This window comes from Cricetulus griseus (genome assembly GCF_003668045.3).
Source record: "Cricetulus griseus strain 17A/GY chromosome 1 unlocalized genomic scaffold, alternate assembly CriGri-PICRH-1.0 chr1_1, whole genome shotgun sequence".
In the NCBI taxonomy this organism is placed as follows: Eukaryota; Metazoa; Chordata; class Mammalia; order Rodentia; family Cricetidae; genus Cricetulus; species Cricetulus griseus.
Window position 1 is genome coordinate 201,284,366 of NW_023276807.1, and position 24,990 is coordinate 201,309,355.

Here is a 24,990-nt window from a genome sequence, read left to right on the forward strand (position 1 = left end):
GTAAAGTGACATTTCTAACCATTACATATATAAATCTTGCTTTTCTTATGTGACATCTCAACCTGTCCTAATTGCTCAGACATTATATATGATATAAAGGGGGCATAATTTTGAGGTATACAGAATCTATAATTGCCATGTGATGTAAATTTTTTTTTTTTAAAGATTTATTTGTTATGTATACAGTATTCTGGCATTCGTGCCTACACACCAGAAGAGGGCACCAAATCTCATTACAGATGGTTGTGAGCCACTATGTGGTTGCTGGGAATTGAACCCAAGACCTCTGAAAGAACAGACAGCACTCTTAACCTCTGAGCCATCTCTCCAGCCCTGTGATGTAAATTCTTAAGTCACTTCAAATATTGTTCTCAGTAAAAAACTTTAACTACTGAAAGCCCATCTAAGTTACACTTCCATTTAATGTAGGCAAAAGAAATCAGTTTCATGTAAAAAACATGAATTGTATACCCTATGATTACACAGGTCAAAAAAGGGAACAAAACTCAAACTTTAGGTGACTAGGGCGTGAGATGTTTCCTTATTTTAAGGCCTATAGTAGTTTAGCTCAGATTTGTAAGGTTTTGTTTTTCCCTTTTAAAAAAAATAATAATTTTTAGGAAATTCCCAAGCATCACATTTAAGTATTTTGGGTTAAAGCATGATGCCCATGACTACTTTTCAAACAATAAATAAAAACAGGATATCCACGTCTACATAGAAGGTAAAGCGAGGCCTGAGGCTCAGGGGTGGAGGGCTAGCCTACTATGCCTGAGGTCCTGGGCTCAATCCCCAGTGTGGGATAGGGTAAGACATTACAACACAGGTGAACAATCAATGAATTTGAATAAAACAGATTTTTTATACTAGTTTTGAAACTTTTCTGTAAATCTGAAATTATATAAAAATAAAATTTCCCCCAAAATTTTACTATTAGGGGAAGCATTACGAGAATAAATATATAATCTATTATCTTTCTACAATGTTTAGAAATCTCCTGTGCCTTTGAGTTATTCTACTTCCCTACAAACCAAAACAGCACAATTAAAATAGCTATATAACTCTAAAAGGAATGTTGCATACCAGTGTATATTAAGGTAGCCAGGAAAACACAGTCCTCCCAGTTAAACCTGAACTTAAAACAAGTTAATTACTTTTAGTATAAATAGAGCCCTAATACTGCATACAAATTACACTTAAAAGAAAGCTAGTTGCTTATCTAAAATTCAAATCTAAGTGGGAGTTCTGTATTTCCTTTTGCAAGCAAGGCTAATGAAAATGCATTGGTGTTTTTAGGCTGTTGGCCATGGGTTTATTGATGAGCCTCTTAGAATTTTACTATAAAACACTTGCCACAGTTACCTTAGATTTATTTTTATCATATCATCTTAAATACAACTCTAGTTTCAGAAGCTTAAGACATAATTCACCTAGCTTTATCATATGGGATTTGGTGTATTAAAATTTGTACATTATCAAAATACTTTTATTTACAATAATACTAAACATGAACACAATTTTTAAAAATGTCGTTTACTTAAAACAATGTATTTCTCCTTTTACAAAAGCAGCTTTATAGAAACGTTTGGCCTTTGCAGTCATGCTGTAAGGAGAGATTCCTATTTGGCCTCCCCCATCCAGAAACAGGCACATTTCAACCTGTCCTCCTCAGTGAACATCCTGTAACAAGTGCCTGAAGTTCTCTAATTCTCTCACACTTGTAGAAATCCTGTAACCAAGAAACACTTCACTAAAAAACACTTTCATGAATTTTCTGTTAATCATTTTTCATTTTTCGAGTACATAAAATTTTTAAATAATTTATTTCAATAAATTGAAAGGTACATAAATCTACTTATACCCTTTAGTTTTTACCTGGCAAGGCAAACCTAATATACTATTACCCAAACAAGCTTTTAATACCCAAGTATTAAAATATATACATATAAAATTACATAAACATATATTTTAAATATCCAGAACTATATTAAAGTATTTAAAGCACATCAGCCTTTAGTATATGACACATTAAGTGTACGTAGATATTTTAGGTATTCGTAAGTGTACTTCTTATTTGTATTACATATATAAAATAAACATAGAAACATAGAAAAAACATAGAAACACTAAAATAAGTATTTAAATGTTCAGAAACATATGAATAGAATAATTAATATGCCTTTAATGTACAAAGATCAAAGCTATTGATCTTTAAAGAGTGAGAAAAGCTTCTGACCCAACTGTTTGCACTAATTTTCATTTATAGGAAAGTCTGTTCTCTATTATATTTGTGCATGTTCCCTTTCACATGCACTTTAGCTCTGCTCTCCAGTATGAGAAAAGTAGAACACGCAATTAAATGAAACAGTCAAGCTCCTGGATGCCACAGAAATAATTTTTAAGGCCAATTATTTCAATCCTAAAATGTTTGATATTATTTTTAAGTGAAAAAAATGTAGCCCTTAAAAATGTTAATTGAGAGGATGGGAAAATGCTAAGCTTCAATACCCAGCACTGAAGAAAGAAAAACGGTTGTCAATCTCAGAGCAACACGAGCCAGAAGGAAATTCCATCCACATTTAAAACTGTTATGTATCCTCCTTATCTCATGCTTTTTCTCAAATCATTTTGACAGAAAATAATTATTTCTAAAGAATTACGAATCTTTTTGTATAGTGCTAAGTTCACTGAAATATTTGTGACTTTCCATACCCTTCAAAAAGGATACCAATAAAATGCTTTTAAATAATCACAATAAGCTGGGTCTGATGACTCATGCCTTTAATCCCAGAAGGTAGAGGCTGGCAGATCTCTGTGTTCAAGGCCAGCCTGGTCTATATAGTAAGTTCCAGGCCAGCCAGAGCTACATAGTGAGACCTACATAGTGAGAACAAAACAAAATACCATGTATATATGTATGTATGAATATACAAAATAATTATAGTAAAATGTACAAATTTAACAGTACCCAAATTTTTCAGTAAATTAAATATGAATATAAAAATCAATAGATGGAAATAATCAAGCAGTAACTATATGTGTGTATACTCTTAAGGTCTTTTACCAGATCATATAATTCTATAACGAGATAATTCTAGTAAAAAGGACACTCTTAGTTTTACTTGAAAATGTACCTAATAATGTCAGACTTAGTTGGCTAGCAGAAACAATGTCAGTACATTAAAACTAACCTTCCAAATGCATTAAACAGTGATACTATTTCCTGTCGGGTTAGCTGGAATTCATAACTTGGTCCACTTTCTGGCATATTTGCTATCAGTTTCTCGGAAAACAAGATCTTCAGAGCAGTGCCCAAACCCTGAGTCTGAAACAGAAAGAAGAAAACAGGACAAATAAGAAATGCCTCAACAAAGAGTAAAGAAGAAGACTGGGCAAGACTTACCTGGAGCTTTCCCCACAGTCGACACTTAAAACAACCAACACAATCCATGATTCTCGAAATATTTCTAAAATGCAGTCGGAAGTCCTCCTAAAAACAATTTAACATAATTTTATGTAAGTTGTATATGTATGTAATCAATTAAGAATTGTTTTCCTGGTGGTTTTCATGTGCTCCACCTTGGACAGTGTACTCAAGGGCACAAAACAAAGAGCAGTGTACACGAGGCATCTACACATACCAGAGCCCCTCCTTATCATCTAATCTCCCCACAAATACAAAACTACATATGATCTACCACTCCTGAATTTCTTTAAAAGACTCAGACATGTTAAACAGCAGGCCAAAATTCACACCCCTAGTCACCTGAATATTTTGAAACCAGCACTGTCTTATTCCAAATCCACACTACCGGAAAAGAAATACAAATCATTTAATTTTACACGTCAATATTGGGAGCTATGCCATTAGATGGCATCTAACAAGGTAAAGAAAGGAGAAAGGAGGAAGATGATCTTTGAGAACAGTTCAATTATAGCTCTCCTTTCCTGGAATTAGGACGACTCATCTTTACTCCTGATATTACTGACATACAAATTTAATTAATAGCTACATATGCTAAAAGAAAACATTAATTGAAACTCCCTACATATCCCACATTTCTGTACCTATCCCCTACTACTATGCTGGATTTGGGATATTGTTCCATTTATATTTTTATACATTTCATTCATATATGTATCTATTAACACCAGAGTATTACATTGTTTATAATAGAGCAGCGTGCATCCAATCATCTAAACACAGTATATGTCCTTAAGGCCCGGAAAAAAAAAGGAGTCAAGGGCATTTTCTTTTACATGAGCCAAAATTAATAATGGGTCCTACAAGTGATTCTGTCTGTCTGAAGAGTGGAATTCCAATCTATCAGAAGTTTTTAATTTTTTCTTCAAAAACTAGATTTTATTCACCCCCCTCCACCCACTGTGTGTGTGTGTGTGTGTGTGTGTGTGTGTGTGTGTGTGTGTGTGTGTGTTTATGTATACGCATGTGAAAGTTAGATGACAACTTGCAGGGAGTTGGTGTTGAAGATTTGAAAATCCTGGGGACTGAACTCAGGTCATCAGACTTGGCTACAACTGTCTTTACCCACTGAGCCATCTCACCAGCCCTGAACTATCAGTATTTTAAGCAGAAATTTGATCTAGATTTCAGAAGAAACTTCTATTATTTCAGTAGTCTAACTTTTTTGTTTTGTTTTTTGAGACATAGTTTCTCTTTGTATCAGGCCTGGCTGTCCAGGAACTCACTCTGTAGATGAGGTTGGCCTTGAACTCACAGAGATCTGCCTGCCACTGCCTCCTGAGTGCTGGTGCCTGGTGTCTATAATTTTTTTTTTTTTAGTTATGAGACAAATCATATAAAATGGACTCAACCAGATAAGTACCCCAGGTCTGAAACTAGCCGTGAGCAGAGATGCCGATCTAGCACATTCAAAGGACATCTGCATTTGCTTCAGAGGGGGATTTCCCAGAAACTGATTCAGCCTGAGACTGCAACAGCTGTAACATGCAAATTATTTTAGTAAGACTCACATCTTTACTAGTTTTGTACAAAGGCCAAATAAATATGAATTCTCTACTTGAACAATTTTCTCCATTTGGTACTTCTGGACCAGTTCAGTAACAGGACATCCTAATTTTAAACTTCTAAATAAAACTGCCCATGGAAACAGTGATGCAGCTCAGCGGACGGGTAGAGTGCTTGCCTAACATAACTAAAGCCCTGGGTTCTGCCCCCATCACTACATATACCAGGTGGTGGTGACCTGTTATCTCAAGGTCGCCCTCATCCACAAAGCAAGCTTGGGGTCATCTCAAAAATTAACTTTTTTTTAAACTACCCAATTTTGCTGTAGACAGTTTTCATGATTCGATACTAAGTTTCCTTTAGTGTTTGGCTTTGACTTTAAAAAAAATAAAATCCTCACCCAGGGATGAGAGTCTCTAGTATTGCTTATCCAATACCACCGGTCAGCCCTGAATATGTGTACACACAAGTAGCACCATGCAGACTAAAAGTGTGCCATGTGTGGTGTGTGAGTAATGGACACAAACCCAAAGAAACCATAAATTAGAGAGGGAACAAGGTTTAAAAGGGAGAAAGAGAAAGAGGAAAATGATGTAACTATATTTTAATTCCTAAAAAAAAAAAAATTTTTTTCATTGAAAAACTTTCATGCTTTTAACTACTACAGGGGAAGAGACTTCTGAGGCCCAACTCCTCCCCGAGGGACTACTGACAATTAGTAGCTGTTCTAAAGGTTTACAGAATCCAATTGTAGACAGGTTATCTATAGAGAGAATAAGCGGTTCACACATATGCTCCATAAATGTCCAAATGGATGTAACTATGATGAGCAAGTATCACATGCTCTACTTAAAGAATCTTACTGAATGCAAAAGTGGTTTTGTTTTTGTTTTGTTTTGTTTCTTGGGTTTTGGGTTTTGTTTTTAGAGACAGGGTTTTCCTGTGTAGTTCTAGCTGTCCTGGAACTAGCTCTTGTAGACCAGGCTGGTCTCAAACTCACAGAGATCCACCTGCCTCTGCCTCCCAAGTGCTGGGACTGAAGGCATGCACTACCACCACCCGGCAAACGTGGGTTTTTGACCATTACATTTTCATAATCAAAAGATACAAAAACAGACTCCTGTAGATAGGGCCTGAAACAGGCGGGGCGTTGGTGGTGCACGCCTTTAATCCCAGCACTCGGGAGGCAGAGGCAAGCAGAGCTCTGTGAGTTTGAGGCCAGCCTGGTCTCCAGAGTGAGTGCCAGGATAGGCTCCAAAGCTATACAGAGAAACCCTGTCTTGAAAAACCAAAAAAAAAAAAAAAAAAAAAAAAGGCCTGAAAGTTTTTTACTTTTAAGAGACCTATAAGCTATCAGCCTCTATTGTAAAAGATTATGCATGCTTTTTCTAAGTTCATTGTTTTAATCAATGTAATTCAAACATTTGAACACAGCATTTCTTAAGTAAATCTTTGCATGATATGTACAGAGCGTGTATGGTTGCTTAAAATAGCTAAGTAACATAATAAAATTAACAGCAACATAAAATAGTGCCAGTATCTCCTACCTAGGTGAATGTAAGATGCTAGAAATTTACTAGATTAGGAGAAAATCCTTGTAATTCCCTCAAACACAATGTCTAATAATAATAAAGATATACCCCAAAATTATCTCAAATCAGAAAAATATGTAATCCTTAAAATAATCAGGAATTAAATTATTAAGACAGATTCTTTTTGTCCTGTTGCTCAGGCAGGCATTGGACTCCTGAACTCAAACTGTGCCTCTCCCTCACCTCTCAGCTAGTCAGGAAGTATAGGCTCACACCAACACACCCAATTTCTTATCATGTATTATGACCATTTGGCAGAATGATCAAAGTCAACTGCCCAGTTCTTGCCAAAATTCTCTAATGTTTCATAAACCTTCAGACCCTATTCTGTTCCAAACACTAGTAATTATTTCTACCCGTCCACAGATACTGTAAAGGAGTCATAATGAAAATGTTCATTTGGTTTTTCCAGACAGAGTTTCTCTGTGTAGCTCTGCATGTTGTGGAACTCACTCTGTAGACCAGGCTGGCCTCGAACTCACAGAGATCCATCTGCCTCTGTCTCCCGAGTACTGGGATTAAAGGCATGCACTGCTGCCACTACCCAGCAAAATGAATTTATAAATAATGTTCAAATCTATGTTTACCAGAAAGCATTTTAAAGTAAATCTGCTATAAAAATGTTTTTTAAACTCTTTTCTATAAGAATTATACATAAACTTCAAAGCACATAAAAGCCCAAGTGTTCTGGAATTTGGATTAAATTAAAACACTTGAGAAATATTTCTAATTTGTACAGTCTAAAAAGAGCTGATGCCAAAACACTGTCCACCACCAGCAGGTGAAGGAAAAGTAAGGAGCATACTGAAAACAGCACAGAAGAGAAGACTTTTTGGTTTTTCAAGACAGGGTTTCTCTGTGTAACAAACAGCCCTGGCTGCCCTAGAACTTGCTCTGTAGACCTGGCCAGAAAACTCTTACTGTGGCACCCTCCCCTTGCTCTCCGGTCCCTGGAAGCTGTAGGGTTTCATACCCACTGAGGTTAGAACAAGCTGAGCAGAAAAGGGGAAAACAGCTGATCTCAACACTACCCACAAAACATAACTTTTCTTCAAGTTGATTAAATTAGCCTCTTTCATTGTGATAAGAAACAGAGAAGAGTGCTACAGACACAGCACTGAGCTACAAGTCAAGATCCAGTAGTAAGTATAAATACCCATTTATATTTTAAATGGATTTGACAATCAGATGGCTTATGGGGCGCCATGACACTTTGATATTTATTATCTCATATGGAACAATAAAACCAAGGTGAGAAGTTCATAACCTGACATACCCTTTTGTAGTAAAACGTTGGCTCTACCCTAACAGTTCTGAAATATATAATGCACACCTATTCATTGGTCACCCTACTGAGCAGAAGGCCACTACAGCTCCCCCACAGAAACTCAATGCTCTGACCAGGAGTTCCCATCCCAGTCCATCTCCTCCACAGCCTCTCAGAATCGCCATTCTACTAGAGCTCCAGTAATAGTGAGTCTACACTCATAGCTACATACTCACCAGGCTGTTCCTAACTAAGTTGAAGCATAATTACCTTTAGTTTATGTGCTTCATTTTTATCCCCAGCAAAAAAAGAATTCTCATCAAAATGCAAAGGAAATGACCTGTGTTTTAAACAGAGAAGGGTCATGTTCATGTATTGTAAGTGTTGAAAGTCAGTTATAAATAATATAGTTAAAATAGAGTAAAATCAGTAACACCAACAATGCAAAATACTTATCCTCAAATCTAAATGTTAAGTGCATCAGAAGTCTGGCCCCAAATTTAGACTGTGCAAATAAAAATAATGCTGGTATTAAGAACTTCAAAAAAAAAAAAAAAAGTTGTAATACGCAGATCAAAGCAAACCAAGATATTCTAGAAGATCTGGGGAGGCCCATTGTGGCCATGCACACCTACATTCCCAGCACCCAGGAGGCTGAGGCAGGAGAATCTGACCATCTCAAAAAAAGAAACAAAAACCTAAAAGCCCAATGAACAGAACTATAGTTACATTATTTTAAAGATGGTTTCCTTCTCTAACTAAATAATGCAGGGTTTACTTTGGACACCACCCCCCACCTATGCGTTAATGTATACATTGTAACATATAGAACCTACTTGATTTCATGAAGGATCTCCAGAAGTAACACTTTGTTTTCTGCATCCTGAACTTTATTTCCTGTGAAGAGCTGAAAATCTGGGCGCTCAAAAAACGGAAGCACTTTAGATAGAGCCCTTAACTCTATCAAGTAGAGAAAGTACAAGTTCTTCAGCCTCCTCGGACCTTCTCCTTCAGTCAAAATCCCATCAAAGCGTTGCTGAAACTCTGTGACATTGTGGCCCCACTTCTTTTCCAGCCAAGTATCTAAAAAGAAAGAAGAATGCTAAATAATTCAAGTGTACACTTAAGTAATTTTCATTTTAACTATAAGGGGCTATTTATATTTATAGAAGTCAATTTCATTTTGTAGTTTAAAATACATAATTCAACCAAGAATTTTTTTTTTTTATAATTTAGCCTTTAAGACTTCCATCATACACCTGACATGGTGATGTACACCTTTAATTCCAGACAGAGGCAGGTAAATCTCTGTGAGTTCAAGGCCAGCTTGTTCTACATACAGAGCACCAGGACAGGCAAGGCTACATAATGAGACCTTGCATCAGAAATAAATAAAAATTTAGAAATTCTGTAGACAGAATTTTGTCTTCTGTAACCCATTCTTAAAGGCAAAACAGGTTTTTGGTAAAAATCAAATTTCTGAGTATCAACAATCACAAAATCAAAATGTATAGTTAAAAATAACTTGACAAGCTGCAGAGGGGGCTGAGCAGTTGACAGCAGGGCTGCTTGTCCAGAGGACCTAACTTCAGTGCCCAGAACCCACGGCAGCTCACAACTGCCTGTAGCTCCTGCATCAAGTGGACCTGACACCTCTGGCTACTAAGGCACCTGTACTCACATACACATACCCCCACAGACATGCATAATGAGGAATAGAAACAAAAATTTTTGAAGTTACTAATGAATTTAAAGCATCATTTTAAACCAAAGTTTCCATTTTATTTCTGAAAGGTAAAATACTTCCCAATTTCAGAAGAAATAAGTTGCTGAGGAAAATGTTTTGAATTTCCATCAACATCCTAAACCTTGAAGAACAGAAGACAATGCTATGACCACTGAAGTCCACACATAAATAAAGGCTCTCATGAGGTAACACACTATGCTGTTGGACATATTCTAATTTCCTCAGTCAACAAAGCAACACTTCCAAAGCAATGTGTGTAATTTTGAGAGAATTAATAATATATTGAACCACTCAACTGTACACACAATTTCTACATTCCTAGACACCACCATTTACAAGTGGATTCTTACTGCCCAATAGTCAAACAAGTTTGCTTTCCCACCCAGGCAAACACCAAGAAAATGTTAAGAATAGCTAAAGACAAGTGTACAAAAGATTTTAAAAGTACATACCTGCCAGGTGGTGGTGGCACACGCGTTTGGTCCCAGCACTCAGGAGGCAGAGGCAGGTGGATCTCTGTGAGTTCGAGGCCAGCCTGGTCTACAAGAAATAGTTCTAGGACAGCCTCCAAAGCCACTGAGAAACCCTGTCTCAACCCCCCCCCAAAAAAAGGACATACCTTGTAAAAGATACCGTGCACTCAAATGTACATTAATGCTTGCATGTAGACCAGATATAAGCCTGTAGAATGCTCTCTTTTCTACACAGAGGCCTAAAAGAAATCAATGGTTCAGAAATAAAATTCCATATTTTAATCTTGGGAATTTAAGATTTATTTCATGACTTTTAAAATAAAAAAAGTGTCATTTAAATTTGTTTAAAAGTTTCTAATTTACCTTCTAGCCAGCTGTAAAAAGTATTCTCTGAAATGAAAAGAAAAATAAGTCATAATTTTTTTCATAAAACCAAAATGTAAATTTTCAAGTGTTTTAAAGACTGTTCCAGTCAATGGTCCAAATCTTACAATTTCTTCAAAGGAAAAGATTGGGTGTGGATCCAGGTAAGCACTGCTCTGCCCCTCAGTTAGACCCTCTCTCCTAACTTTTTGGATAAAATGTTTTATGTTGTCAAACTGTAGAATTGAGAATCTGGAGGAATGCCACTCTGTGTTACATCACTTGGTTACCATGTTCACAACTCCTGGGCTCGATCCCTAAGACCTCTTTTCTGCTGGGCATTGGTGGTACACACCTTTAATCCCAGCACTCAGGAGGCAGAGACAAGAGGATCTCTGTTAGTTCAAAGCTAGCCTCGTCTACAGAGCAAGTTCCAGGACAGCCTCCAAAACAATACAGAGAAATCCTGTCTCAAAAAACTAAAAATAAATAAATAAATAAACCTCTCTTCCACAAGTAACACACATACAAACTAAATCTAGCAAGATTGCTTAACTATCTAAGTTTTCATAGCAATCTATGCTTTAAAGATTAAGGACTTCCACATACTTTCAAGTTAAGAAGAAACAGAATTTCATACAATTCATTATACCCAAAGAGCAATAGAATAGAGCAGTGCTAAAAACCCTTGCTCATGTTCTATGACCTAACGATACTAAAGCTCAGTCATTTTGGTTTCAGAATTATGCTGCAAAGAAATAAAATGCGGAGAGGACAAGGAGCTCCTGGGTTATAGATATCTCTATACTAACAAGAGGAGAAGATATTCTGAGTGTCAGGGGAAGTGCAAAGATTGTAGTTTGCCACAATACCACCAGAACACATATCTGAACATACAAGCAGACGTGACGTGCATAATGCATGATACAAGTACATACCTTTACTTTTTCCTGAAAACAAAAAACAAAAAAGTAATTATTATAAACTATTTCTGCAATGCTTCTATTACATGAAAATAATACATTGGCAATGATTCGTTTTAATCCATCAGTGCATCCACACAGGTAAAGTCAATAGAAGGGGGCCCACAGCCACACTCCATTCAGCCATAGTTCAGGCTCACAGGTTCATATGTGCTCATAAGAGAGGAAAGTGAATCCCACTGAGAGCTGTCTGAAGCACCGGTGCTTATTTGGATGGCAGTCTTTTGGTACATTTATTATTCTAATGCTACAACATAATTCTTGTTAAAGGTCTGTATTACTGCTGCTTTGAATCCCCAGACTGACAGAAGATTTAACCTTGGGAATGTTTTCAAAGACTATAAAATTCAAATGCTTCATAATGGGCAGTTTGTATGCAGCTGCTTACTTACTCCTGAAATATCATCTTCATTTTTTCCCCATTTTCCTTTTTTAGGTTATATTTCTTATAGAAAAAATATTTTTCAAGAAATTTTTTTGATCATGGTCTCCCTCCCCTAACTCCTCCAAGGCTCTCCCTACCCCTCACCTACCCAAATCCACACCCTTTCTTGTTCTCTCACACTAGACAACAAAAAGGCATATAAAAATAATAAAATAGGGTAAAATAAAAAGAAATGAAAACTGAATATGACAAAACAAACAGGTAAAAAAGACGCCCCCCCCAAAAAGATTAAGGAACACATATAGACACAGACACACACATTCATACACATAGAATTCCCAGAAAGAGCCAAGCGGTGGTGGCTCACACCTTTGATCCCAGCATTCAAGAGGCAGAGGCAGGAGGATGTCTGTGAGTTTGAGCCAGCCTGGTCTATAGACTGTTCCACGACAGTCAGAGCTATGCCTGTCTTGAACCGCACCCCCACATCCCCCCAAAAAAAAGGATTCAAAAAAAAAAAAAAAAAAAAGCAAAAGTCATAATATATTAGCAAAAGCATGATAGGACTTTTTTTTTTTTTTTTTTCAGGACAAAGCATTGAGACAATAAAACCTCCAAAACTAGATCAGGTTCACTTTGTGTTTTTTTTTTAACACCATCACTGTTTGTTAAACATATACTCACTCATCACAAATGTTTTTTTAGATTTTTTAAATATTTGTTTCGTAGGTATCAGTGTTTTCTCTGCATGTATGTATGTATATCACATTAATGTCTGGTGCCCTTGGGGACCAGAGAAGGACATCAGATCTCCTGGAACTGGAGTTAGGATGGCTGTGAGCCACCATGTGTATACTGGGAACTAAACCTAGGTCTTAGTGTGTCTTCCCAAGGCAAACACCATGTATATTTTTTTAAATTGTGAGTGTGTGTGTGTGTGTGTGTGTGTGTGTGTGTGTGTGTAAGTATTTAGAGATAATGTCCTATAAAATATAGATGCTGTTTTCCCACATGCTTTTTTTCCTTCACTGTGCTATTAATCCTTTATTTAAATGAAGACAAATTAATAACAATACTTGTTACAGGTGTATTATATTGTATCTCATATATCATGTAGCTGGTTTTCTGATAAATGTTAAAATTATTCCCATTTTAATTAACATGCATGATGATGATTAAGCCACAATGTAAATACTTAATAAACACTTATCTATGAATTTGCATTTCACCTAATATTAGATCAACAGCTTCTACTGAATTATCACATACAACTGTATGCAACCTAAAATGCTCTTTCCTTTCCTAAGAAAAGCTTGTCTGCCAGCAGTCAGTGTGTGCTTAATGACAATATGACATCACCGTATTTTCAAATGAATTAAGTGAAACCTTATATATTTGGTGAAAGTGCACCAAAGACTGTTTTTGGTGGGAGAGGATTTGAAACAGGATTTCTCTGTATAGCCCTGGCTGTCCTGGAACTTGATCTGGAGACCAGGCTGGCCTTGAATTCATAAAGATCCACCTGCCTCTGCCTCATGAGTGTTGGGACTAAAGGTGTGCGTCACCACTTCCTAGCTCAAGGATTTTATCAGTAAGTTCATACTGGAAGAAAATAACTGGTGGATTGAATGAGAATGGTCCCTACAGGCTCCTGTTTCAATGCTTGGTCTCCAAACTGTTGGGGAAGGATTAGGAGGTGTGGCCTTGTTCAAGGAGGTGTCACTGGGGGGTGGGTTTTAGGATTGGAAAAGCCCAGGCCATTCCGCTTGGTTCTCTCTTTGCCTTGTACCTGAAGAGCTCTCAGCCACTTCTCTAACACCATCCCCTGCCTGCTGCCATGCTCCCTACCATGACAGTCATGGACTTTACCACCCTCTGAAACTGTAAGCCCTCAACTAAATGCTTTCTTTTATAAGTTGCCTCAGGCATGGTATCTCTTCATAACAGAAAAGTAACTAAGGCAATAAAGATATGTAAGTTCCAAAAAAAAAAAAAAAAAAAAAACAGAAATCATGTGTAGAAATGGTTGATTCCATAGACTCTTAATACCTGTGAGGGCAGTTTGATTTGCACATACCCTTGGCATCTACACAATGCCAGGAACATGGTGAAGAATCATTTGCTTCAAGGGTAAGTGATTTTTTTTCCCTACACTCAACAGTATCCAAAATCAAACTGTTAAAATGAAATTATAAAACACGTCAATTTTTCTAATTCCATTAAAGAAGCTATCCAATGGGGAAAACAATTTCCATGATCTTTACCTAGCAACTTACTCCATAATTACCAGGCTCTATGTTGAAGTAATTGCTGCCCATACCCCAAAGCACTAGGGGATATGGATACGTACATATATATAACAGAATGATGCTACCAGTCAACAGGTTACATAAGGGAAGCAAACACAGACTACTTCAGAAGGAGCCAAAGATGACTTCCACCTGGGAAGGAAAATGTTTTGGGAAAGGCAGCAGCATTTAGACCAGATCTTGAGTGTAGACCAACAATGAAAACTGTCAGTGAGATATAAAGGCATGGGGATTTATATTCAGACCATATATGGAATATGAATAGGATTTAAAGTCTTTTATTTTTGTTTTGTTTTGTTTGTTTGGTTGAGAGTCAAGCCCAGGGCCTGAGATATGCTGACCAAGCACTGTACCATTAAACTTCCTCCCCAGCTTAAGTTATTTGAAAAATTAAGTAAATGTTTGGGATATTCATTTATTTGGAAGATAAATAAAACTGAAGTAAACAACTACTTAGTGCGTTACAAAAACAGACAACAAATACATAACCTAATCTTCATATTACAATGGCCTAACACCACGAATATCCTTAGGAAGTATAGCTGTGAGAGTGAGACATAACTTCTCTAGAAACAGGGCCAGGGAACTACAAGACCTCAACTGCCCTTGCCACTTAACTTCTCCTTCCTCTCCACTCTAACCCAAGTTTACTAGCCAATAAACAATAGAAGGTGCAAATAACTCACCTTGACCAGAAGCCAAAGGATTTAAAGGCCTTTGAATTGTCTGTGGCCTAAAAACAAAAGAATTGCACTGTGTGAACACCAGTGTTACCAACAGTGTTATAATTATATCTGATTTGGAAAGTGAAATGTGTTATCATTCAGAGCTTTTGTCCCTGAGAGAACTGCACATTCACATGCACACACAAATGCATGCACTTGCACACACATGCACACACAGGTTTTACCCCAAAGTTAGCTGGTACATTCTTCAGAGCCTCCAGATGTCCAAGTAAAGAACCTTAAGCATTTCTCAGTCACCCAATGATCAATGTCCATTGCACTGGTTAAGGACACAAAGGGGGAGCTTCCCCTAGGCACTGAACAAATACCTAGCTTTGTCTTAGCTCTCCATCTGCAAGCACTTATGACTATAATAAACTGTTACCATGAGAACTAGAGGAGCAAGTCCATGTCACGATTAACAGTGCATAGCATATAGTGAGTACACAAAAATATCACCCCAGAGTGTTCTCTGAAATCAGTTTAACTTTTAGAGAATAAAATAACTGTGACCACAGAAAGGGGAGCAGAGAGGAATGAAAAGAACCTTAAACTGTAGATTCTCAGCTGTACCCCACCACTGGCTATAGTGATCTTGGTAAATGAAGCAAAGCCCCTGGTTCTGAATTACTTCATCTACATAAGGAGATCCTATAAGCCACTCTTATCTAAGTCTTTTTTTTTTAAGATTTATTTATGTATACAGTGTTCCACCTGTATGTATGCCTACAGGCCAGAAGAGGGCACCAGAGCTCATTACAGGTGGTTGTGAGCCACCATGTGGTTGCTGGGAATTGAACTGAGGACCTCTGGAAGAGCAGACAGTGTTCTTAACCTCTGAGCCATTTCTCCAGCCCATAATATTACCTAAGTCTTTAAAGAAGTATTTGTTGCAGCCGGTACCCCAGGGGGAACAGGATTTATGACATTTAAGTTTCTATGTCCAAATCAGTCTCTTAAGGACATGAACCTAATCTGCACAACTCTTAGAAAATAATACATACTTAAAACAGTTTTCTTCATATATGACACTCCATATCCTCCAAGCATCCGGCCCCTTGTAGCCTGTGTAGCGCTCAGGGTTAAGGAGTAAATCCACATACTCAGCGTCAGGAGACTGTATGTCTGCAAGATAAAACATTTCACCATATCTTTCCTATTTCAGAACAACATTTTAGGAGAAAGAAAATAGGGAGAAACAAACAGCCACATCCACTGTACACAATGTTTGCAAAAAACCCTGATCTTGTAAGTGGTAAGAATAGAAATACATGAATTTTAGAGTTTAAGAAAACATGTGAGTCAATGCTCACAATCTGTCCAAACAATGAACGTTTCTATCCATGTTAGCATGAATGCAGATCAGCACTGACTAGAGGGAATGATGAAAGTGCATTTGATCCTGAGCAGGAGAAAAGAGAAAGAGCCGGGCAGTGCTGGCGTAAGTCTTAATCCCAGCACTCGGGAGGCAGAGGCAGGCAGAGCTCTGTGAGTTCCAGGACAGCCTGGTCTACAGAGTGAGTTCCAGGACAGCCAGGGCTACACAGAGAAACCATGTCTCAAAACGCAAAAACAAAAACAAAATAAAAAACAAAGAAAGAAACAGTAAAAAAAGAAAAATACACTAAAAATCACATAGACAAGAGACACATATGTCAAAACATGGCATGTATCCACTACAGAAAACTCTCCTTCCCCCAAAAAATCACAGAATTTTAAAAGCTTTTTCTTTTTTTGAGGGGGAGGCACAGGTTGAGACAGGCTCTCACTATGTAGCCCTAGCTTTCCTGGAACCCAAAAGATCCACCTGCCTCTGCATCTGTCTCTGCTGGAATTAAAGGTGTCCATCATCAATGACCAGCTCTTTTCACTAACTTTTCAAAAGTTCGTTGGTCCACTACTAAAGAGCCATAAATAAATATCAAAATTCAAATTTGATTTAATTTTGCTTAGCCAATTCAGAGGTCAACAATTCAAATTTTAAAAAAAGATACTAGAAAAAGAAGAATTAGATCAATAAATCTTGATCCAGGGCCTAATGTGTTCTAAGGCTGCCAATTTTAGCACCAGCTGCAGACATGATGTCATGGTTCAATATTCTCTACACCAAAACCACAGAGACCACTATCACAGAAAAGGTTAACAGTCCAGCAGCATTTAAAGAAGACATTCTCTTCACTCCTACAGTTTAGCTACTTTTGCAAAATGCAAAGGATTCAGAACTGTAAACTGCTTGATACATAAAACTGCAAAACCCAAGAGCTAAGTTTTTTGTTTGTTTTTTTTTTAACAGAAACCAATTTTAATTTTCTTTTTACTGTGGTAAAAATACATAATGAAATTAGCAATTTCCCCCATATTCAGTGTAGCATGAGTTATATTCACAATGCTGTGTAATCATTGCCACTTTCTGTTTCCAAAACTTTTCCATAGCCCTGAACAGAAACTGTGATCATTTAACAATTAACTCTCCATATGCCACCCCAGCATGTCTATTAACCGCTAATCTACTTTCTGTTGCTATGAGTTTGCCTGTACCAGACAGTTCACAAGTGTATTCAGACCATACTTGTCTGGCTTCTTTCACAGGCCATGTTTCCAGGGTTCTGCCACAATGTAGCATTTGTTGGAAGCTCCCTCCATCTTATGGCTCAGTAGTATTCATGTGTATTTGTATGATATATACATAACACATTTCAATTATTTTTGTACCTAGTGATAGACACACAGACCATTTTAGCTTGTGTCTCTTATGAACGAACATTGGTCTACCTGTCTGAGTTTTCCAATTCCTTTGAGTTACATACCTAGGAATGCCACTGTAAAGTCCTATGATTCTATGTTTAGCTTTCTGAGGACCTGTCGTCACACTGTTAGTACTGAGATTTTAAAATAACTAAAAAGAATTGAGGGGCGGCATCTGGAGCAGCACTGGCCTAGCATATCCAAAGCCTGAGTTAATGCTTAATACAACTGAGGGAGGGAGGGAGGGAGGGGGAGGGAGGGAGGGAGGGAGGGAGGAGGGGAGGGAGGGAGGGAGGGAGGGAGGGAGGGAGGGAGGGAGGGAGGGGGAACATCATTGGGAACATAATACACACATTAACAAACATCATACCATCAACTTCACAGAAGCTGTCTGAAGAATCGTCATGCTTGGTCCATTGAAGAACAGCCTTCTGGGTTTCCTCACTTCAAATAAGGAAAATTGCATCATTCTTTTTTACCAGTCAACTGTGACAAAGAAAAACAAAAGTAGCTCGAAGAACAAATCACCTTAGAGATTCGTCCACCGCTCCAAGCCGTTCAGCTTGTTCACATTCTTCAATGAGGTTAGCTTCTTCAGAATACTAAACGGAGAAAGAACAGACGGATTTCCTACATTTTAAAACAGGGTCACATAACTCCTTGCTTTAACCTCCCGAATGCTGGAATTACAGGCATGAGCCGCACAGCCTTAAGAAACATTTTTCAGGAATTAAAAGTTAGCCAAGGCTCATGCTATCTGCCATGATCAACCAAGCTCCAAAGCCTACAAAATGAGGTCTGTTTGTTTGTTTTTATCAAGACAGGCTTTCTCTGTGTAGCTCTGGTTGTTCTGAAACTCTCCCTGTAGACCAGGCTGGCCTCAAGCTCACGGACCCGCCCACCTCTGCCTGCACCCTGCATAAAATGAACTCTTACAACCAAAAATTAGGTGAAAGGATTTTTTTGCCTATTGTTTTTGTCAAAAACACAATTTACTACTATGTTCACAAAATAAAGACTATCTCACTGACAAACAGCAACTGAGATGTGCACAGGGAAAATTTCTGAGGTATATGGAAGTCATACAGTACATCAGAAGGCAGAGTCCTAGTGACCTGACTATAAGCGCTAGTTTCTTCCCTGACAGTGTGGTAGTAACAGATCGTGCATCTCAGCTCCTTCCCATGCCATAATTAGAAAAGCATCTTATAGAAAGTTTGCTAATAGCTTTATGTATTTAAAACACATGTTTTAACTACCCTATTTCTTGTTGATGTCTGTGTAACATGCATACATACATTTTTTCCTAGCAGGTGTGTGCACAGCACAGACCAAGCTCATGAGACTTGATAACCCTGCCATTACATCAGCTTGGTAAGATCAGAATTAGGAGGGCATACAAAATTGTTTACTGAACACCTACAACAGCCTTGTTAGGATGATCACAGGATTTGTCCACTCTAGGATACTGAAAGTACTGAAATGACTAAACTTTTAGGGGACATTAAATAACTGAAGTGATTGGATTTTTTGAAATATATATTTATTGACTGACAACTGTGCTTCATTATATTTAGTTAATATGTAAGACAGTTTAACTTTTAAAAAAGCTTCTTGAAACTCAAATTCTTTTGTACATAGTTAAATATTTAAAGTAAAGATATATAATCTACTTGACCTGCAATCAAATGGCTCAGAGTATCTATACAGAAAAAGGATACAAAACAAGTGTGCTGAAATATGTAAAAGTCAGGGACAACAGTATACAAAATGTTTTTATGTTAATCTTACAATTTTACTGTAAATTGTAAACTATTTTAGATGAGACTTGGCATATTCAAGGTGGTACAGCCATGGACTTAAAATTACGTGAAAAGAAAATTACACCTTTAATCCCAGCACTCGGGAGGCAGAGGCAGGTGAGTTCGAGGCCAGCCTGGTCTACAGAGTGATTTCCAGGACAGCCAAGGCTACACAGAGAAACCCTATCTTGGGAAAAAAAAAAAAAAAAAGGAAGGAAGGAAAGAAGGAAGGAAGGAAGGAAGGAAAGAAAGAAAGAAAAAGAAAACAAAATTTCAAATAAACATCAAAGGCCCCAAGAGATGGTCCAACAGGGGTAGACACCCTTGTCATGCAAGCCTAATGACCTGAGCTTGTTCCCCAGAGCCCATGTAAGAAGCCAGATACAATAGCATCTATAATCCCAGCACTACTACAGTAATGTAAGGCAGAGACAGACATGACCAGAAACTCAAGAACCAGATAGCCTGAAAGATGATGCCCAGCTTGCAAAATGAGGCCCTGCTCACACACACATACATACACATGCCAAACAACTTAATATGCTTTTAAATTTACTCAAAAAAAGCATCATATGCCTATGTATATACACTAAAACAAAAACTTTTAAACCCTTATCTGAAATTTTTTTAAGTTAAAGTAACTTTTTAGTACCATATAGTAATTTACTCAGCTTCTTAATTACAATTATCTCTTTACTAGGTTATAGAAATGTTTCTGAAGAACATTTTTCCAATAGTTTATAATTTTAAATTTTCTATAAAACTGATCACAGTCTTCTTCAAAACTATATGTGATTAATCTATTTGAAATTACCAAAAACCTCAGCTGACTGCTCTCTTCAGATATTTTCTGAGTAAATACTCAATATATTTATATGTGTGATGTTTTAACCAAAATGTTTTATAACTTCTATTTTTTGAAAAAAATTTGAATGTCATTTAACTTAATTCTGATATGGTCTAATTTTGCATCTCTCCTAAACAAAATGATTTATCTGAGTTTGGCCTTAAAATGATGGGAAAAATGGAATAGGAAATACACATGAAACAAAACTAGCCTTGGCCGGAAGTTGGTGGAGCCCGCCTTTAATCCCAGTGCTTGGGAGGCAGAGGTAGGTGGATCTCTGTGAGTTTGAAGCCAGCCTGGTCTACAGAGTGAGTTCCAGGAGAGGCTCCAAAGCTACACAGAGAAACCCTGTCTCGAAAAACCAAAGAACAAAACAAACAAACAAACAAACAAAAAAACTGGCCAGATAATAATAACTGTTATTATTATAACAGTTAATTACTGTTAGATAATGGGTAATAACTGTTAGATAATGGGTAAGTAGGTTTCCGCCTGCTACTTTTACTTAAATGTTGTATATATTTTTCTTAAAGGGGGCAAAAGCTACTGAATATGAACTAACGTTCAAGGTTATCTGACTGTGGACAGCAGGGAAATGGATTTTCCAAGATTTTTGTAAACAAAGGTCACATCAGTAAGTGTATGTGCATACCTTGTAGCTTGCAGACTTAATTCCATCAGGAACTTCATCCTGAAAAAGAAACACATTTATTTTATCTTCAAAAACAATATTTTAGATTCTTATGGCTTAAATTCACAAATTACTAGAGACTATCTTTAAGTGAGAAGAGTTAGGAAATTTTAAGTGATTTCTTTAAAGTAAATAAAAATTCAACAGGTGTGATAGCATACAGCTCTAATCCTAGCTGTCCCATAGATATCTGTGTGAGACCAGCCTGGTCTATGTAGCAAGACCTATGAAATAAGATCTTCTCTCACAAAATGAGTAAATAAAATTCAAGGCCTATTGATTGCTGATCATGTACTGTACCATGGAAATATAATACAAGCATTCTATGACTCTTGTGGTGCACAATACAAAAGCAGGAGCGTGGGCCGATTAGGCTGTGGCAAACATCCCAAATCCATGTGTGCTCTTTTCTTTCTTTTTTTTTTTTTTTTTTTTTTTTTGGTTTTTTGAGACAGGTTTCTGTGTGGCCTTGGCTGTCCTGGAACTCTGTAGACCTGGCTGGCCTCAAACTCACAGAGATCCACCTTCCTCTGCCTCCCTTTAGTGCTGGGACTAAAGGCGTGTGCCACGACTGCCTGGCCCATGCATGTTCTTTAGTCACTCTTAGGTCCCTATAATTTACCCTATTATGAAGTGTTAGAATAAAGCACAGGCTTGTCTGCAGGGAGTGAAAATATTCATTCTCTCAATGTCACTTGAGAGCCTCTGGGTCCAGCTTGTCTGTTCTTAGCATGTATAGCTCAGGTACTTTGTAACTGGGCTGTGATAAGTGTGTTGAAAGGGTCAATTTAGTGCTTCTCCTCTCTACTAAACCACAAACTCAAGGGCAGAGCTAAGCTTATATACCCAAGACTTGGCACCCTTCGTGCCCACACAGAATAGTTATTATTCAAATCACATGCTAATTGTATCTTTACCAGTCTCTTCATCTCCTCATTTTCCTCTCATGCCTTAAAACTACGCTATCTTTCTAAATCATGGCTTTTCTGTGCCAATCTTATATTTATAAAATGAGAAGATTTTGAAGTGGGAATGTTAGGTTTTTCTTTTTGACTTTTATTATTTATGACAATTTCATATACATATAACATGCATTCAAATATCACTTCTTTGTCTTTTACTCCCCTCCCCACGTTCATGATTTTATTGTTTTTGGTTTTTTTGAGACACACTGAGTTTAACCAGGACATCTGTAGGACTATGGGTCAGGCCTGAATTGGAGCCTACTGGGCTCTTCAGTGGGTAAAAATGAAGGCAGTGACTGCCCCTCCCGCCAGAAGCCATCAGCTTCCACTAGATAACAGGAAGGTATCATGGTTTTTAAAAAGGCAAACATTCTATCAGCCTAAGAAACAAGACTACTGGACTCACAGGCAAGCCCTCATTCTGAAAAAGCTCAGTCTACCACATCTTACCACAATTCCTCAGACACTAGTGCATTTAAATTTCCCCAACTATTTTTTTCCTGTTGCTAGTTTACTATTATCAAAAACATAAGTGAGCTGGGCAGTGGTGGTGCACACCTTTAATCCCACCACTCAGGAGGCAGAGGCAGGTGGATCTCTGTGAGTCTGAAGCCAGCCTGGTCTATAGAGAAGAGTTCCAGGACAGCCAGGGCTACACAGAGAAACCCTGTCTTGAAAAACCAAAAAAGAAAAGAAAAGGAAAAAAAAAAAAAAAACACATAAGTATAAGAACTTACAAATTAAATATTTAAACTGATAATATGTTAATGATATGTCAGACTTTCACATAATAACTGCTGTGCTTTGGTCATTCCCAAAAGGCCCAAGTGTTAAAAGCTTGCACCCAGGGAACACCTTGAAAGGTATTAGAACTTTTGAGAAGTGGAGAAATGGGAACTCTTGGGTGCCACTAATAAAAACATATAATACTACAATCACTATGGAAGACAGTTTTGTAATTCCTCAAAATTTATAATTACCACACAATCCAACAAACCCGCTTATAGATATATACTAAGAAAATCTTAAAGGCTAGAGACATGCCTCAGTGGTACAGATGTACTGAACAGCAGCCAAGGAATGGATATATATTACTATATATAGTACAGCACTAATGGTTTATAAACTAGATATAAATCTAGATATTCAGCAGTACACTGATTCACTCTTAGAATTCTGATATACGCTATGATATCTTTTACTTAAAATCAATATACTAAGTGAAATAAAACCAGATATAAAAGGACAAATATATAATTCCCTTTATGGTGGTGCCTAAAACAGTCAAACTAGAAAAAAAAAAAAAAGAATGAAGTGGCCAAGGATGAGAGGGGCTGGGTTAGTATTTAAGCAGCACGGTTTCAGTATGTGGGGAGGATCAGAAAGGGACAGTAGAGATGGCTGCATAATATACATGTACTTAATGTCAGCTTGAAGTGGTTAAGTGGAATGTGAAATGAAAATACAGACATTTTTGGTGGTGCTCGGTATCAGGGCAACAGGGCCTCATGCATGCTAGACAAGAGCTCCGCCACTGGGCTACACCCTTGCATCATTTGAAAGTATGAAAAAAGCAATCTCTGCTTTCACAGTGGAATACTTCAAACAAATGTCAAGCCAAAAGAACAATTAATCTTCTCTCTAATAAATCAAAAGATTGCATTACCTTGATAGGCAATGAAGGAACCAGAGTGGAAGGAATCCCTTAAATAAAAAAGACTTAAAAAAAAAAAAAAAATGGTATAGGGCCAGCCAGACAGTTCAGGGGGTAAAGGATCTGGCACCAGACTTAAGCGCCTGAGCTCAGTCCCTGGAACAACACAGTGGGAAGAGAAGGCTCATCCTAGCAAGTTGTCTCTGACCTCCCCAAGTAAGAGGCATGCCACCCCCTCACCACCAACAAATAATGTAATAAAAAATTAATTTGACTTTATAAAAAATAAGTGTATTAACCATAAAAACTAATTTTTTACTTAAAAAAAAAAAGACACTTTGGTCAACACCCTTAGTACTTGGGAGGCAGAAGCAGGCAAACCTCCAGAATGAGGACAGCCTGATCTACATAGTGAGTTCTAGACCACCAACGTCTACATAGTGTTTCAGTAATAATAATTATTACATATAATTATTATGTTATTATTACATGCAATTATACATTATTATTATTATTATTATTATTATTATTATTATTATTATTATATAATACCAAGAAGACAGCATAATTCAAAATAGATTTTTATGGGGCTGGGAGAAGGCTCAGTCAGTAAAATGCCTCACACACAAACATGAGAACCTGAGTCTAGACCCTCAGCATCCGATTAAGAAGTCAGGCTGGATGCAGCCCCTGCGGTTCCAGAGCTAGAGGGAGAGCCCCTGGAGCCCCTGAACTGGAGAGGCAGCCCCTGCGGTCCCAGAGCTTCAGGAACAGTGGGTGTCATGCCTCATCAGTGAACCACAAGGTTCGATAAGAGGCTCCATCTCAGATCTAAAGTGGAAAGTGACAGAGGAAGCCACTTGATGTCAGCCTCTAGCTCCATGCCACTCCATGAACCAGCACACACACAAATAAATACCTTTTATATTTACAAGTTTAGGTTTATGATACACAAATGAATGTTATATTTTTTAAAGATTTATTTATTTAATATGTGTAGAGAGCTATGACTGCATGTATGCCTGCAGGCAAGAAAAGGGTACCAGATCTCATTACAAATGGTTGTGAGCCACCATGTGGTTGCTGGGAATTGAACTCAGGACCCTGGGAAGAGCAGCTAGTGCTCTTAAACTCTGAGCCATCTCTCCAGTCCTGAATGTTATATTTAAACAGGATCAAATTATAATTTGATTAGTAGTAGCCCTCTTGGAAAATGTGTAAAGAATGGAAACAGTTGGGACAGTTCTTACAGAATGGCAGGGTTTGACAGCACAGTCTCTTCTTCCACACTGGTTGATGTCACTCCAGAAAGGACATGGCTTCTTCAGGTTTACCTGTAAAAGAATTGAAAGTTACAAAACAATAAAGCCCTGAGAATATAACTGACTGTTGGAATCAGGATCCCAGGTTGTGACGATGGTTTAGCAGAGATTACACGGTCTCTCTGTTACT

General features: G+C 37.5%; 1 protein-coding gene across 1 annotated transcript in view; it reads right to left on the reverse strand.

Annotated features, from left to right (window-relative positions):
* Positions 1-456: 456 nt before the first annotated feature.
* The window catches only part of Ero1a (endoplasmic reticulum oxidoreductase 1 alpha), a 35,792-nt gene continuing 11,258 nt past the window's right edge, over positions 457-24,990 (reverse strand). Inside the window, exons 3-16 of the mRNA XM_027389295.2 lie at positions 24,789-24,872; positions 20,881-20,919; positions 18,108-18,181; positions 17,950-18,023; positions 15,839-15,959; positions 14,796-14,842; positions 11,371-11,382; positions 10,433-10,459; positions 10,216-10,308; positions 8,686-8,932; positions 8,120-8,189; positions 3,404-3,490; positions 3,192-3,325; positions 457-1,729 (exon numbers count right to left, since the gene is read on the reverse strand). Coding sequence (XP_027245096.1) covers positions 1,669-1,729; positions 3,192-3,325; positions 3,404-3,490; positions 8,120-8,189; positions 8,686-8,932; positions 10,216-10,308; positions 10,433-10,459; positions 11,371-11,382; positions 14,796-14,842; positions 15,839-15,959; positions 17,950-18,023; positions 18,108-18,181; positions 20,881-20,919; positions 24,789-24,872 — 1,170 coding nt within the window. The 3' untranslated portion in view covers positions 457-1,668. The remainder of the gene's footprint in view (positions 1,730-3,191; positions 3,326-3,403; positions 3,491-8,119; positions 8,190-8,685; positions 8,933-10,215; positions 10,309-10,432; positions 10,460-11,370; positions 11,383-14,795; positions 14,843-15,838; positions 15,960-17,949; positions 18,024-18,107; positions 18,182-20,880; positions 20,920-24,788; positions 24,873-24,990) is intronic.